At 37.0% G+C, this 19,163-nt stretch overlaps 3 protein-coding genes across 3 annotated transcripts; 2 read left to right on the top strand and 1 right to left on the bottom strand.

The window, feature by feature from the left end:
* Nucleotides 594-8,808, top strand: LOC18588928. Its single transcript, XM_007013665.2, has 5 exons — nt 594-855; nt 1,017-3,567; nt 3,917-5,686; nt 7,098-7,353; nt 7,438-8,808. The coding sequence occupies exons 2-5, from the start codon at nt 1,090-1,092 to the stop codon at nt 8,013-8,015; spliced, it is 5,082 nt and encodes a 1,693-aa protein (XP_007013727.2). The 5' UTR covers nt 594-855; nt 1,017-1,089; the 3' UTR covers nt 8,016-8,808.
* Nucleotides 10,463-15,581, top strand: LOC18588927 (probable ADP-ribosylation factor GTPase-activating protein AGD14). Its single transcript, XM_018126741.1, has 13 exons — nt 10,463-10,717; nt 10,943-11,004; nt 11,159-11,246; nt 11,328-11,389; nt 11,469-11,562; nt 11,764-12,237; nt 12,785-13,342; nt 13,476-13,640; nt 13,713-13,820; nt 13,908-13,988; nt 14,325-14,493; nt 14,580-14,625; nt 15,023-15,581. Exons 1-13 carry the CDS (start codon nt 10,616-10,618, stop codon nt 15,159-15,161), a joined length of 2,148 nt encoding a protein of 715 aa, XP_017982230.1. The 5' UTR covers nt 10,463-10,615; the 3' UTR covers nt 15,162-15,581.
* LOC18588926 (molybdate transporter 1) lies at nt 15,825-17,572 on the bottom strand. The gene has a single exon (XM_007013663.2). It carries the CDS (start codon nt 17,418-17,420, stop codon nt 16,026-16,028), a length of 1,395 nt encoding a protein of 464 aa, XP_007013725.2. The 5' UTR covers nt 17,421-17,572; the 3' UTR covers nt 15,825-16,025.

Here is a 19,163-nt window from a genome sequence, read left to right as displayed (position 1 = left end):
GCACAAGGCGCAACGACAACGAACTCGCCGTTTTAAGTACAGATACGTGGCAGTGTTCAGATTCTTCTGCCAACGTGTTCACAATTAAAGCGAGTTCTCTTTACGCTCCATTTTAGCGAGTGGCTTTCTAACTTCCTTAATGGCGCCTACAAACTTAAAATCTTGATGGCGTTTTTGCTATTTTCCAGAAACACTAGGGTCAATTATCTAATACGAAAATGGAAAAGTGAGATAAAACCTTTTATTTTTTCCTTCAGATTTACCATTTTAGCAAAATGTAGCCGCTTAACTACCACACATCTCTCAAATTCATTCAAAATCCTTACCGTCCACCTGTCAATTACCCAATCGTGGCCCTTCGCTCATCACTTCGTCTACCCCGAAAATGTCGAGCCCAATTAATGAATCCCGCAGCTTTGAGTAATCCGTATAAAATCCCCACCGCACTTCTAAATCCGAGGGTTAATGTATCGCCACGTATCAAAATAGAAAAACCTGATAAGTATTTCCTATTTTTCCCATTTTTTTGACTTTTTAGGAATTCTTTTATTTTTTTGTTATTAATTCTATTTTTCCTATTTTGCCTATTTTTTTGTTATTTTGCCACGTATCTAAAACCTTACTCTCGTGAAACCGAAAGAAACCCTAGCTCTCGTCCCGTCTCACACGGTAAAAAAAAAAGAAAAAAAATTGAATTTCCAGAAAAAAAAAATTATCGAGAAATTAATTTCAAAAATCGACAAATCTATTAGGGTTTCAATTCGAAATCCCTAGATTCAAACCCTAGTCGACGCTCGTACTCTTGATATTCACGATTCAGCGGAGAAATTGATGTTATTTGATATACCGATCCAGGTAAGTAGTTAATTTTATTGCGATTTTCTTTGTTAATTGTTTAATTTGTTGAAGGAATTATTTGAATATATGGATATTGAGGATTGATCGGTTAATTTATGGGAAATTTGAGGGATCTTTTTCTCTTTTCTTTATTTTTTGGCGTATTTTTGGTTTTACAGATCTGAAAAATGTGTGATGGGAATGTGAAAAGTGGGGGATTGGGGTTTCCCTGTTTGGATTGAAGGATTGTTGATGGAAAATAGAATAGGAAACTCTCATGGAGCGGAAATTCCTAGGAAATCAAGATCTTTGGATCTTAAGAGTTTGTATAAATCTGGTGATTCTAAGGAGTCTTCTAAAAATAAGAGCTTGAAGAGGAAAGATAGTTCACAAGAAGGTGATGATGAGAAGAGGAGTAGTAATAATAACAAGAGAAAGAAAAGTAGGAAAGCGTTGCCTCTCAGTAGTTTTAGAACCGTTGATGGTAGCAATAGTAGCAAGAGTTTAACAGAAGTGTATAATGGGGGGTTCAGTTCGGGGTTGCATGATTCGGAAAGTTTGAAGAATTTGGGTTTGAGTCAGAAATTAAAAAATGGTTGTGGTGCTAATGGCATTTCACTTAGTTTGGGTGACAGTGAGACTAGGATTCCAAGGCGTAAACGTGGGTTTGTGGGGCGGAACAAGTTTGAGGGTGGTCAAAGGTTGAAGTTGGCAGGGCGATCTAGTAGTACAGTTGTTGATGTTAAGGAGGAAGTGAAGTTAACCAGTGAAGATTCTGGCACTCAGAATGAGTCTTCCAAGGTTAAACAGAAGAAGTTTATTGATGATTTTAAGGAAAATAGAAACAGTGAGTCCAGTTTAGTTCAGCATTTAAAGGAAGAAGATGGTGTTGCTGCTTACCTAGCTGTAAATGATGGTGACTCTTTGTTAAAAAAATCACAGAGGAATCCTAGGAAGAGGAAGGATTCGGTGAAGGGTGGTAAAAGCGTTGCAAAGAAGGCTGAGATTTTAGTTGGTTCTTCTGTTAAGACGTGTGATGATTTTAAAGAAGATGATGAAGAGAATCTTGAAGAGAATGCAGCTAGGATGTTATCATCACGGTTTGACCCGAGCTGTACTGGCTTTTCTTCAAACAGCAAAGTCTCTGTATCACCATCTGAGAATGGATTTTCTTTTCTCTTATCTTCTGGTCAGAATGCTAGTTCTGGGTCTAAGACTTTTTCTGGTTCGGAATCTGCATCTGTTGATGCTTCTGGTAGAGTGTTGAGACCAAGGAAAAGTCATAAAGAGAAAAGCAACTCGAGGAAAAGGCGCCATTTTTATGAAATTTACTCTGGAGATTTGGACGCGTCCTGGGTGTTGAATAGAAGAATCAAGGTGTTTTGGCCTTTGGACAAGAGTTGGTATTATGGCCTTGTCAATGAGTATGACAAAGAGAGAAAGCTTCACCATGTAAAATATGATGATCGTGATGAGGAGTGGATAAATTTACAGAATGAGAGGTTTAAACTCTTGCTTTTTCCCAGTGAAGTTCCCAGCAAGTCTGAGCGGAAAAGATCCCGGCGAAAGAGGTGTTCTGATGATAGAATCAGGAACTTGAAGCCCAACAGGGAGGAGAAGAGAAATGTTGTGACAGAAGATGACAGTGGTAATGGGAGCTATATGGATTCAGAGCCAATCATCTCCTGGTTGGCACGCTCTAGTCATCGTGTCAAATCCTGCCCTTTGCGTGCTGTGAAGAGACAGAAAACATCTGCCTCATCTCATAGTTCTCCGGGCCAACCGTTGTTGTGTGATGAGGCGGTGGATGAAAACAGTTGTCTGTACAGGGTTTCATTGAGAGTGGACAAAATTGAATTGTCTGGTGCCTCTGCATTGTCAGACAGACCAGTTGATGGCATTAGGGTTGAGGATTCTTCCTTGGGTAGCACCAGTTGCCTCAAGGACAGCAAACATCCTATCGTATATTTTAGAAGGCGGTTTCGCAGGACAGAGAAAGCATTGTGTCAGGCTTCTGAAGGCAATTGTGTTGCCAGTAGTGTATCTGAATCTATAACTTCCCTAGCTTCTGTTGATGAATTTCAGGATTTGGGAGAACTTGATGTTTGTCTGGGAAGGTTGGATCCTGAAGGAGATTTGTTGTTTAGTGATAATGCAGGGCAGTTACGATTAAATATTTCTTTGTTACGTACAAAACAATTCAGGTTTGGGTTGAGCTTCCCTGTGTTCTCTGTCTCAAATAACTTATTTGGAACAAAGAGCTTTTCGCTGGTTCATACTTTGTTGCTGCTTCAGTGTGGTACGGTGATGACTATCTGGCCAATGGTTCATCTGGAGATCCTTTTTGTTGATAATGAAGTTGGGCTAAGGTTTCTTTTGTTTGAAGGTTCCCTGAAACAGGCTGTAGCTTTTGTTTTCCGGGTCCTGACGGTATTTTATCTACCTACTGAGCAGGGGAAGTTTGCTGACCTGCAGTTGCCTGTAACTTCAATCAGGTTCAAGTTTTCTTGCTCTCAAGATTTTAGGAAGCAGATTGTCTTTGCATTTTACAACTTCCATGAAGTGAAGCATTCAAAATGGGTGTTCTTGGATTCTAAGCTGAAAAGACAGTGTCTGATCACTAGGCAATTACCTCTGTCTGAGTGCACTTATGATAACATTAAGGCTCTTCAGAATGGAACTAATCAGCTACATAGTTCTCCTGCTTACAAAGACTCCTCATCACTTGAGGTATGCCTCTCTCCCATGTTATGTTGCTATTGAAACCTCAAAGGTGCTTTTTTTTATGTGTTTTACCTGTGATTATAGTTTTTTCATGGAAATGCATATTTTATCTTTTCCTATTTCCCCCTAAAACCGCTCTTGCCCCTGAAAAAAAGGGGAAAAGAGAAATTTGTGCCCCAAAATGATGCTATTTAGTTTTAGATTCCGGCGCTGTTGTTTTCTTCCGTGTGGCCATTTATCATCAGCAATGGGTACTGGAGAGTTTTTGGCATTGCTCTGTAGTTGGATATCTAATGTCTTTCTTTTGTTAGATGGCTGTTGTTAATTATTATGAAATTTGCTTGCCATTGACCAGGGTTTAAGGAGGAGAAGGTATAGGCAGGGTATCAGCCTTATGGGTGTCTCCAGAGAATCTAGTTTTCTGAAAGTTGGCCAATTTACTTCCAGTTCTGAGAAGAAGCACAGAAATCTTCCTCTGTTTGCCCTTTCTTTTGGTGCTGCACCTACTTTCTTTCTTAGTTTGCATCTTAAGCTACTTATGGAACATAGTGTTGCTCGCATCAGCTTTCAGGATCATGACTCCAATGAGCAGCTAGGAAGCTCTGGCGATTTGATGGTGGATGACAGTTCTAATAGAGAGGACTGTGTGGACAAAAGGTTTGACAGTAGTAGTGTAGAGAAAAATCTGAAGGCTTCATCAAAGGATGCTGCTTCTGACACTGAGTTAACAACTCTTGATCTCTCTGTTTGTGGTGATGAACATTGGAAAAAGTCCTCACAGAAGTATGAAAATGGTGATCAAACTATTGATGGAACTTTTGCCAGCTCTCATGAACCTGAAGAAGTTGGAGCCACCGCTATTGTTCCATTACAGAAGCAACAATGTGCCCATTCAGAGTCTGAGCAACTTGTTTCATCATCAAAGTCACTAGTTGATGGTGATAGGAACAATGCAGGGTCTAATTCCGTTTTGAATGATATTAGGGTCGAGATTCCATCCTTTGATCAATATGAAAATCATATTGATGGCGAATTACCCGGTACTCAACAGTCTAGTGATTTGACTTGGAATATGAATGGTGGCATTATCCCAAGCCCTAATCCTACTGCTCCTAGAAGTACATGGCATCGGAATAGAAGTAGTTCCTCATCGATTGGTTATAATGCCCATGGATGGTCAGAAGGAAAGGCTGATTTCTTCCACAATAATTTTGGAAATGGACCTAAGAAGCCACGAACCCAGGTATCATACTCAATGCCCTTTGGAGGTTTAGATTACAGCTCAAAAAATAAAGGCCACCACCAGAGAGGTCCTCCTCACAAGCGAATTAGGAGGGCTAATGAGAAGAGGTCTTCTGATGTTTCTAGAGGTTCCCAAAAAAACTTGGAGTTATTATCTTGTGATGCAAATTTACTAATTACTCTTGGTGACAGAGGATGGAGAGAATGTGGAGCACAGGTTGCGCTAGAGCTTTTTGATCATAATGAATGGAAGCTGGCTGTGAAAGTTTCAGGGTCTACGAGGTACTCTCACAAGGCACATCAGTTCCTGCAGCCTGGGTCTACCAATCGTTATACGCATGCTATGATGTGGAAAGGAGGAAAGGATTGGATCTTGGAGTTCACTGACAGGAGCCAGTGGGCTCTTTTTAAGGAGATGCATGAAGAGTGCTACAATCGTAACATTCGTGCTGCTTCAGTTAAGAACATTCCTATTCCAGGGGTTCGCTTGATAGAGGAATATGATGAAAATGCAGAAGTGACATTTTTTCGCAGTTCTTCCAAATACTTGCGGCAGGTTGAAACGGATGTTGAGATGGCTTTGGATCCATCCCATGTTTTATATGACATGGATAGTGATGATGAACAGTGGATTTCAAGAATTCGCAGATCTTCAGAAAGTGATGTTAGCAGCTGCTCATTGGAATTTTCTGATGAATTGTTTGAGAAGACAATGGACATTTTTGAGAAGGCTGCCTATACTCAACAGTGTGATCAGTTTAATTCTGATGAAATACAAGAGCTCATGGCTGGAGTTGGGTCCATGAAAGTAATCAGACCGATCTATGAGCATTGGCGACAGAAGAGGCAGAGAGTTGGACTGCCTTTAATTCGGCATCTTCAGGTATCTTTTGGATTGCTTGTCTTTCTTGGATTTGTTTCCTTCATTTTTATGTTTATAATATTTGTACCTTTTAGATTGCAAACTGACTGAAACTGTCAATATCTTTTTGGTGCAAGGGCACTTGATTTACTGAAGTACTGGGTTCTGCAGTTGTATTCCATAGTCTTACTGCTGTATACTTATTGATTTATTTATATGTTCTTTCTTCTCGAACCTTTGTACTTGCCATCTTCTTAGAATAGGAGTGACTTTGTTGTAGAGAAATGAGTGATGCGAAGGCAAGGAAAAAAAAAATTCTTCTCATGAACCTGAAGAAAAATGAAAACTTCAATTACAAGTATTATTCAGTTATTCTGTTATTTTTTACATAATGTTTGCCTTCACCCTCACAATTTATATAACAAATGAATCCAAATACACTTTCCCCAAATTCATCTTCCTAAATGTAGTATTAGGATTAGGGATTCTAGGAGTCTATATAAATCAAAGTATTCTTTCTATTGAGATATTGATTATTATCAGGGAATTTCCTGCATTATTGCTTTTGTGATTGGTTTACGCGTTTAACCTTAGGTGTGACTTCTAAACAGTTTTAGTTGTGAAGCTTTGGATCTTTCCTTTCTTCTTGATGTGTGACACAATCAACCTTAGGTGTTAAGCTTAGGGATCTTTTCTCTCGTCTTTTCTTCATTCGATTCTTTCTGCTTTCCTTGAGAATCAGATCAGGGAATTGACTTAGACCCAGCCACTCGTGGCCCTACATCATAAGGTGTATGGCTCTTTTTTTTGTTCTTCTTGTGTCTTCTGTTTCATATTAACAAACTTGTTTCTTTTGGCCCCTTGTCAACACAATTACACACTTGGATGCATGCATGTATTTCACTTTGGGGTTGCAATTTTTTTTATATATGGTGGGTTCTTGTTAATATGTTCCTGGGTGAAGATGATTGCATTTGGAAGTTCTGACACTTCATTATATCATTTATATTTTGTAGCATTATATGTTGTTGTCTAGTTCCAATCATTGTTAATATAATAAACTGGAAATTTGGTTTCCTCCTCTGTGTTTGTCACAAAGAGTAAGTTGTCCTCAGGTGTTGTTGCTTTTATTCTTTTTCTTTATACACCTAATTTTTATTGTATATGTTGGGTTGTCTGATTGGTACCTGTCAATGGGAGTTGTGGTTTCCATGCAATGATCTCTATACTGGATTTCTCTTTTTGATGGACCTGTTCTATATCCTATCTGATTTTAGAACCTCAGAAATTTTCAAATTCATCTCTCAAAGTTCTCATTTTACCCGACAATTTTGCCATGTCTGGTGTGAGTTTTTTGTATTTTTTGTGTTTGTTTTTATCTTAAACATGCTATTGTGTCTAACTTATAATCAAATATTTGGGTGTCATTCAGCCGCCATTGTGGGAAATGTATCAACGGCAAGTGAGAGAGTGGGAGCTATCTATGTCAAAAGTTAACCCTATTCTCCCCAATGGATGCTCAGATAAGGTTCCATCCATTGAGAAGCCCCCCATGTTTGCTTTCTGTTTGAAACCCCGGGGTTTGGAAGTGCCAAACAAAGGGTCAAAACCAAGATCTCAGCGGAAAATTTCAGTTTCTGGTCAAAGCAACCATGCGTTGGGGGATCATGAGGGTTGTCATTCCTTTGGTAATGTTCTTTGCAATTTCACTTTCATCTGGCTTTTTGTAATGTTTTCTTTTGCAAGTCTTACTTTATGTGTTGTCATTTCAGGAAGAAGATCAAATGGATTCCTGTTTGGGGATGAAAAGGTTCTATATCCTGTGCATAACTATGAATCTTTAGAGGATTCCCCACTGTCTCAGGCATCACCAAGGGTATTTTCACCACGAGATGTAGGCAGCATGGGATATTTCTCCATGGGCAGTGATGGGTTTAATAAGAAATATCACCAGAAACTTCAAAGGAGCAAGTCAAAGAAATTTGGCAATTTTCTATCATCAAATGACGCACAAATGATGGCTTCATATAGCCAGAGACTAATGGGCAAGAGAAATGGAATTCGTCAGTGGAACATGGGCTTTTCTGAGTGGCAAAGCCAGCGGCATTCCTTCTCAGATGGTTTTCAAAGGCATGGCCCCGAACAGTTGGATAATTCTGATATTGATGAGTTCAGGTTGCGTGATGCATCTAGCGCAGCCCAGCAGGCACTTAATATGGCCAAGTTCAAAAGAGAGAGAGCTCAGAGATTGCTTTTCAGAGCAGATCTAGCAATTCACAAGGCTGTGGTTGCTCTCATGACTGCAGAGGCAATCAAAGAATCTTCTGAGGACTTAAATGGTGATGGGTAGAATAATCTGATGAAATATGGAGGGTGGACAGAATGAAATTAGCCAGCACCATGCATTTCTGGAATTGAAGAGTACCTAAAGAATTGAGATTGTTTTTGCTGGAATGGGTCTGGTTTTTCCATTCTCAGTGATGGTGGCCAGGAGTTGTTGACTGATCCAGTGTAAAAGTTCTAACAGGAGAGCTGTGAGCAGTAAGAGTAGTACTTTGCTTCTGCTGCATATCGTGGCAGTGTTTTTTTGTGCAACTTCACAGCTTTTTCAGTCAGTAGGTTTTGTTAATCCCAACAGCAGGCTACCAGTTGAGTGCAACTGTTGTTTGATCCTGCGGGTAAGGGGTGTATGGAATTTTGGCAGCCGATCTTTGTACAGATATATATTTTTTTTCCTTACCTCTTATTTTGTTCGATTTTTCCCCTTAGCCTTGATGTCAGAGTAGCAGTTGGCCCAAATAATACAGCACCCCTTTGAATCAAATTACAATTTCCTGTCTGATTGAAATGTTTGGAGCATTTCGTAGGTACGTATCAACCAAAAGCGCACATCTGAAATGAGGAAATAGAGAATGCTGTAAGTAATTATCTTTATAAATTTTCACAGAGATTCATTAGAAGGGAAGAATCTTTTGTTGCTTCACATTGTTTCATGTGTCTTATTGATTTTGAATTGTCTGGAGCAATAGATGATTTGGGAAGCGTTTATGTACAGCCTGTTCCTTGTTTTTCTGTATTGCTTCAAGAAATAACAGCAACATGTCCCAAACAGAAGCAACATATATCCTTCATAATTTTATTTATTTTATGTCTGGAAAATTTTCGAATTATGTATTTCCTCCATAGAGTCCATCAGCTCTGCTCTTGCCTACCCAAATTCGATGTTAGCTATTTCTTGGCCAAGGAGGATTGACACTCAGCCTCTTGAGATTATTTTATTATTTGTAATATCCTGCAAATTTTAGTTTTTCCACAGCTATAATGGATAAATTAAAAAGTTTAGACCATATTTTTTTGTTAAACAAAATTAATTAAATCAAATAAATTGCTTCTTTGTTGATGTTGAAAATAAAAAGTGAAAGGCAAAATGTCATGGATTATTATTTTATATGGGCTTATTTCTTATTTCTTTTTTTTTTTTTTTATAAAACACTCTACATGAGTGGATAGAATATTCAAATAGTTTAACCTAAAAGGTCAAAAAGGCTCTGGGAAAAGTTTAATCTAAAATTTTAAAACTACTCGTTAGATGACTTGTTTGTATTCTTCAAATACAATGACTTGTTTTTATTAGGAATATATGAAAGTTAGAAATTACAAAATAATTTTAAATTGACAGGAAAATTATTTTTATTATCTTTCGTCTATATTATCATTTAGAGTTAATTCTTTAATTTAACAAAATTATTTAAAAATTAAAATAAATAATATTAGGATAAAATATTCATGCATTTTCAAGTATCGACTAAAATTATATAAAAATTCATTAATATGAGGAATAGACACTCTACTCTAAAAGAAAGTCTGACGTAAGATATATAAATCCAACAGTTAGTTAATCGTTAAGACTTGCGTTAATTTATTAATGTGATAATAATTTTTAGATAATTTTATCTTCGAACATGTCAAAAATTACAACATTATATAAAATTTTATTTTTTATAATAAAAAAAGCTCACCTTTTTTTTTTTAGCTGGATTTGCACTCCCTCGAGGGAGCGACAAAACTCCCCATTGAAGGTGCTCTCGAGGGAGCGGTAAAGCTCTCTCTTAGAGTTGAAAAGTGTCAAATCTAGTCACGAGATGACTAGTCGATGTAAGAGAGAGTCGTCGACGAATTAAATAATCCAAACAAGAGAAAAGTTGAGAGAAACAAGAAAAAATATTTTAATCTTTTTACTTTTTTTTGTTAGTGGAGTTAAAGTTTTTGAGACAGATTATTTATTTTTCAAAATTAATAAATCTTTGTATAAGTTTGATTAAAAATTAAAAATGTATGGATATTTTATTTATAATATTATATCAAATTAAACCTTTTTTTTAGAATTTTTTTCTTTGTTTTGCTCTCTCTTGTACGCAGATAATGAGTGTGCACATTCTAGTAAATTAGAAAGTAGCAAAAGATTTAAATAAAAAACTTCTGAAAAGAAAAAAAGAAATAAAAAAATAGTAAAGTGGAATCCAGCATGACCAACGTTCAACGGCTCAAAACGGTCACCTAACCGTTTTTCCCGGCAAATTTCTCTCTCTTTCTTTCTTCTTTCTGGCTTTCTGCAATAAATCAACCTTCTCCTTTTCATTTCTGTTTCTCTCGCTAGTAATTAAGGTTCAAATAAATATTCATTTATCCCTACTTGTTTGTTTCCTGAGAAAGTTCGGAAACATAAAAGAAGAGAAAAGTTTATGCCTCTTTTTCTTCATTTTTTTATGATAAAATTTAAATAATCCTTTGATTTTGTTTCATCAGTTCGCCAAATGGATGTAACAAGCTTGAACTGAGCATTATGTTCATTTCTATCAAAACGATTGATTATTTGGGGATCGGGATTCTGATTCTTTTTGGATGAAACAGGGGTAAATCTTCTTTTTTTTTTTTTTTTTTTTTGAGAAAATGGGGAATAAGAAGATAAAGGAAGATGATAAAACGGAGAGGACGATTCGGGCTCTTCTCAAACTTCCCGAGAATAAAAGATGCATCAATTGCAATCTTTTGGTAAGGTTTTCTCTTCTTTACTTGTATATTTTATACGTCTATTTTTCAAGTTTCATGGTTTTTATGTATGGAATCATCAAAATTATCAGAGGTTTCCGTGGTTCTAATTTTCCCTAAAATTTCTTGTTAATAGTTATATGTATAGAACATGAGGGATTTCACTGTTTATCAGAAGTGTTTCAGTGGGTATCAAAGTCAATTCTTAACATTCTTTTTTCTTGGCAGGGTCCCCAATATGTTTGTACCACTTTCTGGACTTTTGTTTGCACCACCTGTAGTGGCATACAGTAAGTGTTAGCCTTATCTTGAGTTTCTTAATTAAAATTTTCGTACTTCTAACTATCTTCTCCCTAACAAGAAAGAGGTTCTAAAGGGATTGAAAGCAACTGCCTAGTTCAGTTCATTTATGTATTACCTGGTCCATGGATCTTCATATTTCAGTAGGGAATTCACTCATAGGGTGAAACCGGTATCAATGGCTAAATTTAGTGAAGAAGAAGTGAATGCTCTTCAAGCAGCAGGAAATGAGGTCTGTATGAATAGTCAGTGAGCGATGTGGTCACATTTCTTCATGTTTTCATTGCCTAACTTATTTCCCATTTTTTTGCAGCGGGCAAGACAAATTTATTTCAAAGCATGGGATCCTCAACGTAATTCTTTACCTGATGGCAGGTTACCAAGCATCTTTCATTTTTTAAGTTTTTTATGCCCCATTGGGAATGTGTCCCAATTCTCATATGTTTGCTTTCAGTAATCTTCATCGACTCCGAGATTTCATCAAGCATGCCTACGTGGAGAGGAAATACGCTGGGGAGAGGCGTGACAGGCTTCCGAGTGTGAGATTGGTAATGCATTTTTAGTATGTTATCGTTACTTCTATCTACTCTTTTTGCCAATATTCACCGTCTTATAATTTTAGAAGTGATTGGTTCGACAAGGTTGGGACACATTAATTTTTACTTCTGGAATAGTCAAACACATTTTTGGGTGCTCCACAGTCAAAGGCCACTCCATTGTTTTTATAGATTCTTGTACATATTGTATAGGGGCACAGGGCGGGTTCCCCTGAAAGCAGGAAGGTCAGTGTGTTTAGTGGTATATCCAAAAGTCCACTTTATGAAGATAGACATGAATGGAGTTCTAATGAGGGATCTAGTCCTGCTGGAACAAGTGATGCTGTTAGGGGTTACTATAATGAGAGAAGTAGTCCTCGATTTGCCCAAGAAGATTCAAGATATGGAGGTTTCCGTAGAAACCCTCTGTGTATCGAGATTGTTGATAACAGGCTCCGATCAGATGGTTGTGGAAGTGCCAGGAGACAAAATAAGCACATCTTTTCACATAGAGAACCTATGGCCCGAAGCGGGTCATCCGACCATCAAAAGAACATGGATAGGTCCGTTTCTCCAGTGGTGCGCCCAGTTAGAGATATTTTGGGGGAAAATGCTCCTACCCTACAGGTGGGTGAACATTCAAAAGCAAATGCTGGGAGGGATCCTGATGGTTCCGCTATAAACCAGGTGACGTTGTTGCTAACTTGGTATTTCCTTTCTATTTTAATATGACTTGCTAATGGTGTTCCCTTAGAGGCTTGTCGTTTATTATTATTTTATTTTGTTTTCAAAAAACATTATAGGTTTCTTTTACTTAACCACGTACAACGATCATTCAGAAGTTCAGAACTAGCAAGTGCACCATGTGAATTTGCAGAAGGCATAGTGACTACTTAGAAACTATGCCAGACCCTTGGTACTTTTTCCCTTATCATTAGAGTTTTGTTCTCTTTCTCTTGAAAGGGATGGATGTAATTTAGCTACGAAACTCTGCATAGGATTTCATTTATATAGTATATGAATGCTTATATAAATAGATTAGTGAAAGAACTTGTTTCATAGAGTAAAATTTTAAATTGTGCCCGTGAGAAGCCGTGGATTACTTCTTATTTGTAGTTTTGCAGTTTGAATTTTGTTAAATGCTTTCATTAATTTGGCAGCCTATCATATTCTATTTTCATGTGGCTGTTTAGAACATTCTTTGCAATTAACCTGTTATTTTGTTGCTTTGCAGAAGATTGCATCATCTGGTGGCATGGAAAGTTTGATTGATTTCAGTACGGATTCTGAGCCCTCTAATGCTGTGGCAGCACCAGATATGCAGCAAGTCCCTCCATCAAATGACGCTGGTGACCAGTCCTCAGATGAACTCTCTTCAAAGGACAAAGCACCTCCTGCCTCCAGCGCAAATTCTCTGGAATATTTACTGTTTGATCTGTCAACTCCATCTGTGGAACCTGTTGATAATGTGTCTGCTGTGCCAGGTACCACAGGTGCTCCATCTACTGCATCTGGACAGAGCATTTCAGTGGACAGTGTTTCTCCAGCAGCGCCTGCAGAACAGATTTTGGCATTGACAAGTATTGGCTCTTCAACAATGCCACCAGTTATAAATGTCCTACAAAAACCTTCCAATGTAGGCCCTCTTCAAGCCACAACTCACATTAATGGTGACTATAGAGTCAAAGCTCCTGAGGGGCAGCAAAAGCATCAGTCTTCTATGTTCTCTGTTTCTGATAATTGCTTTACTTCACAACAAAGTAATACAACAGTTGAAGCATCACATAGCCAGGTGATCATTGGAGTTGATTAGAAGTTGGTGAAAACTAAATAAACATGAAGAATATACCCTGTGTTTTGTATTAAAATATGTTGTGAACTCCATTTCAGTTGCTAACCCTGTTGCTTGGTGTGCATATTTGCAGCTTGGTACTTCATTGCTTATGCTTAATGCCCAACAATCTTCCAATGTATCAATTGAACAATCATTTCAAGCCCCCTCAAAATCAGCTGAAGAAACAAGTTATGAAGTTCGAGCACGGTCTCTTTCAGCAGAAACAAAGTCTAGTGGAAGAAAGGAACTTCCGGAGGTGATGGTTTTCTCTTACATTGTCTCAGATATTTATTAATTCTCTTAACAATATATGCTACCATCTTTGCAGGACCTCTTTACTACAAGCTATGCGTCAGCCCCTGCAGCAGTTCCAGGGTGGCAATATGGTCTACAGCATGGAATGGGATTTGGCATGCAGTATTATCCTAATGCAGTGGTATCTCTAAGAATTCGAGTTCTGTAATTTCTCTGTTAATTTTTGCTCTTTTTTTGGATATGTTAAACTGTATGTATATGTTTACAGCATGCAGCAGCATTTCGAAGCACTGCAAAGGCAAATCCATTTGATCTTAACAGTGAAACGACTCCAGAGCAAGCCCGATCAGTAGGCACCACACATACAAACTTATTGCACACCTTGATTACTGCTTTTTTAACTTTTAATTCTTTTTTTAAAGATAAAAGTTGCCTCTGCTCCACTTTCTGCACTTTTAGTTCCCTTAATGAAGTGTTTTCTATTCAGTTGATCATTATCATTTTATGAAAACAATAGTTTTATATAATAAAAGCTTTTTGATTGAAGGTTTCAAGAGTTCTTATTTTTGTTTTGATACAATGACATAGCTTCTATTTCTCCAAAAGTATTAGAAATATTTTTTGTATCTGAATGCTCTTTCTCTAGCCTTCAAATGTACATTTTTAATTGTTATTTGTTCTGTAGTTTCCTTCAATGGCATCTTTGCCAGGAGGCCTCCCTAGTGTTCAAGCTCCTACTGGCTTGTCTGATACGACCAGTTTTGATGCCCATTCTTTAGGAATGACATCTCATTCATCATATCTTGCATCTTTGATGACTCCGGAGTCACCTTGCACATTGGCTATGCCTTCTAGTAAATTCACTTACTTCTCTTGGAATTCTGCTAAATTTTCCTCTTAATATGGTTTTATTATGCTTATGATGAATTTATGATCTTAGATGCATACATGGGAGATCAACCACACATTGGTGTGCCACCTTCCAGGTGACATTTCTTTCTGGCTGTCTTATATTATATGCATGTATCACATGATCTTAGACAGAGGTTAAAAGTATGCCACTGTAAATAAATATTGGTAAGGTCTTAAAGTTGGATGATACTTTCATGTAACTGGATATCTAGGGCAAAAGCTTTGCTGACATCTTACTGCTGTTTTCCTCTAGCTAGCATGCATGTTATCTAAGCTTAATAAAATGCTTTTGTTCTAAATGTCATCAATAGAGTTTGTAAGTTAATAACTTTGGGAATCAGTCCCTTGCCCTTTCCCTCTCTCTCCACCACCCTGTCTTCTCTCTGCGTGTTATGAACTTTTCTGGCTACTTGTGATATGATTTTCTCTGTCAAAATGAAATGATGTTAAGATTTTGGATTGTCATTGTAGACCACAAGTAATTGGTGGCCTTGGCAGTGATGAATTTAGTAGGGGCTCTGTCTGTACAACTCAGGAACCTACAGGTGGACACTCAGCATCTAATTCTCCACTCTCTTTTCCTAAAATGGGAGCAAATCCATTTGGATAAAGGAATAAAAAAGTACCGAGTCCTGCTTCCATTTTGTACTTTGAGCCTCCAAAATCCCAAAGCATAAGTCAGACGTCTTTCTGGTTGAAAAATCGAAAAGAAAAGTTGCATGATTGATGATGTCTTCTGACTTCTGTATCATGGATCAAGAGTATCAAAGATGATGTGAAAGAAGCATATGAAATTGAGCATTCTGGACCAGGATACATTCGCAAGAAGGTTAAATCCATTTTGTAAACTTCTCGTTGCCATTATTTCTTTCCTGCCTGGTTTGATCTCCCTGCTATAGTATTAGCTCCTTGTCCTTTTCATTAAGTGATTATAGTTTTTCAATTTTTCTATCTGCTGTAGTTCCCAGTTTGTATTCATATAGTTTCATAGTGAATGTAATCCAGCTAGAGAGTATTGCTACATCACCAATGCAATCACTCTCCCTAAAATAGATAATTTAAAATCGCTGATTAGATGATCTCTGTTTTGTTTGTATAGTCAACAATGCTGGGTTATCAAAAAGAATACAATAGGGTCCTCAAATTTGTCAGGGGAAGGCGTACCTTTTTCTTAAAAAACAAAATAGATGTATGCTTACAGCTTAGATTGACTTTGGCACGATGAACAACCAGGGGAGGGCTGTCCCACGCAACATATAAACAGATAGGATCATGGAGAATATGCTGTGCATTGGTTTTGACTTTCATTCTCTTCTTGCCCTCATTCAGGGTTTGGATTTTGAAAGCCAACAAGGAGAAGGATAGAAGAAAAGCTTATTAAATAGCTAATAAGGAAATTCAATGAAACAAAATACGCTTCTAGAGTTCTTTCAAGCATTGTTTACACACAGCTTAACTTTACAACATGGTATTATTATGGAGTACCAGGCATGCACACCGTAGAACAGGGCTGATCTCTGCTCAGGTTGCGTAACTTAAGAAGCACATGCACTAGCATTCCACACACAAAGCCAAGTGCTGCACTTGAGCCCACAAGGGAAACAGCTGTGCATATTAGCATCACAAACGATTCTTCCTTTGAATTCATGTCCCTGCAAGTCATTGCTAGTTCAATCCCTGCAAACAACAGCAAAACACCCAAAAGACCAACGGGAAACTGGTGCAAAATCGTCACCAAAGAAGTTCCCAATATCAAACCCAAGACCAACTTGGCTGCCCCAAGAATGGCTACACACCCACCACTCCTGCCTCCAAACTTGTACTGCCCAGCTAGCCCACCTGCACCATGGCAGCATGGCATGGCACCAAACCAGCACCCCACCAAGTTCATTAGCCCGACAGTTACTGAAACTGAGGTAGCCGAGAATTCCCTTCCTGGAAAAAGATCTGATGACAATTTGCAGACCGCAATCACTGAGTTTAGTACTGATAAAGGCAGTTGAGGAATTGTACCCTTGATGAATCCTTCCTTCCATGAATGACTAGTTATTTTCACAACCTCTATAGAAGACGGTCCAAATTTAATGTCATTCACAACTTTAGGCCCTCTTATGAATGCCAAAACTACACCTAACAAGAATATGATAAAAGCTGAAGGAATAGTAGCCATTACTTTCCTGATTTTTTTTCTTCTCGTGTTCCTTTCTTCAGCAACATTAGCCTCTCCTTCATTTCTTTCTTCACCTGCACCGTTAACAACAATTATGAAACAAGCACAAACAATTGCCAAAACCAATCCATCCAATCCCAGCCAATGCCTATCCCCTTTAGATTTTGACTTGGAAAAATCCTGAACGTTTCTAATGTACTTAACAGCAGTCATAGCAAATGACAACCCTTGTGACAGCTGAATTCCCCTAACAACAGAGAGAGGTATAAGTTTGTACACTAGCTGCATCAACCCTGTAGCACCCAAAACCAACAAAATCGCACCAGCACAGATTCCAGCTGCCATGATTTCCGGGATATTAAAATCGGAACCATTTGATATAGCTACCGCTGCAATCGCCTTCATCGGTTGGACAGGCATCGGAACACCATAAATGGCGCCGGTGACAACGTTGTAGACACCAGTGAATATTAACGTGGTGCCCAAGTTAAGGTCCTTGGCAAGTGTCAAGGCCAACACAATAGGAATATATGTGCCCAAGTCTCCCATGGCACCATTCAATTCTGCCCATTTGGATTGGAAAACTAAGTTTCTTTTCACTTTATCAACTATGTTGGTCGGTGAAGGGTTGCTGGGAGGGGTTTCAGTCAAGTGTTCAGCGGTTCGGCGAAGTGGGACTTGGGGGCTTCGAGACTCCATGGCTGTGAAGTGTATCTGTGAATGTGGGTTTTATTTATACAAGCAACTCGGTAAACGTTGACCATCCTTTTGGTTCATGAGAGGCCGATAGTGAACCGAAAATATGAGCCGCTCCTTATGGCGTGAAGCATCTTCTGAACAGCGGCCTTGAAAACCACAACATATTCTAATCACAGTTGTAATGTAAACGAGAAGACATAAATACACGTGCGCGCCGTGCATAGGTAACAATTACGTGGATAACACCATTTCAGGTTGATTTATTTTTCGTTGAGGGAAATTTGGATAATTTTTGAGTTTAGAATGTTTTAACTTCAAGTTATTTTAAAATTGACACTTAATTATTTGAGTTTGTATCATTTCAAATTTAAATTATTAATTTTAAAAATAAAATTAGTTTAAGTTTTGAATTGTTTTCGAATAATCTTTTAAAACAATTTAAGTTTAAATCATTTTGATTTCAAATTATTTTAAATTTAAATAATTTTTTAATTAAGATAGTTTAAAATTCGAATGGGGGTGGATCCAAGTAATTGATTTTCTCTAGAAAAACCCAGTTAGTGGAGTGGAGTGGAGGCACTTCCGTTTATGAGAGTTTCTTTCCTTATGAAAAGAATTTCCATTTAACATAATATGTAATCTGATGCTCTCTTCATCGATGGAGACATAACTGAAGCAATTCTATTCTTGTGAATTTCTCTTAAACAAACAAATAAAATAAAAAAAAAAGGTTCTCGCCTTTCATCTTCCCTGCAAGTGGGATTTCATTGGTGGGTGATGACGGCAATCAGAATAAACTTATCAGAATGTGCATGACCTCTTTCAATATTGCTTTGAATTTTCCAAGTGGCCCTTGGCTTTCAACAGAGTCGGAAATCAAGTGTCTACAGGGGAATATGCCAGTGCATCAATGACTCCCCCCAATGTGACATTTTCCAATAATTCACCAACTTTTATGAATATTAATATTTAATTTTTTAAAAAATTTAAATTTAAGATATTAATGTTTAAATTATTTAATATTAAAAAAATATTTTTAATAAAATCATCCAATGTAATTTAATATTTTTATTTATAAATTGAATAAATCTTAATAATAATTAAATAAAAATATTTCAATTATTGAATACACATTTACAAATATACATTTGGGATGTTTTACACAAATTGACTAATATTAATATTTTTATAGCGTTTTGGTAAAAAATTATGATATGTAAATATTTTTTGAAAATTAGAGCTTATTAGTATTATAATATGTGGTTAAATGTTTGAAAAATATCATTATTGATTTTTTTTATTTTCATTTTCATTATTTATTTTAATATAAAAATCAAATTGTATTATTGTTTTGTAATCAACTCCTATTTATCATTTTAATACTCAAACAACTTCATCATTGATAGTAGAAAATATTTTCCACGTGATAATTCAAACAATAAAAACAATTTTCGATGATTTATCTAAACAATAGAAAATATTAAATTTTACTATAAAATATTTTATAAAGAAAAAATTTTATTCTATTTTTCGATTACCGAACAAAAGCAATGGCGAGAAAAATTATGATTCAAGGTTAAGCTTAAATATTGGGCTAATTAAAATTATCTAGTTTATGTTTATAAATACATTTTTGTATTATTAATGCTATTAACAGCTTTTTAAAGATTTGGGGAAGGAAGATTCAAAATTTACTCTTTAATCTTGCATCAAACAATAAATTAAATACTCATGTGCAAGCAA

This window comes from Theobroma cacao, chromosome 9 (genome assembly GCF_000208745.1).
Source record: "Theobroma cacao cultivar B97-61/B2 chromosome 9, Criollo_cocoa_genome_V2, whole genome shotgun sequence".
Taxonomy (NCBI): Eukaryota; Viridiplantae; Streptophyta; class Magnoliopsida; order Malvales; family Malvaceae; genus Theobroma; species Theobroma cacao.
The sequence above is the reverse complement of the archived record's forward strand: the minus strand, read 5'-3'. Positions and strand labels throughout refer to the sequence as shown.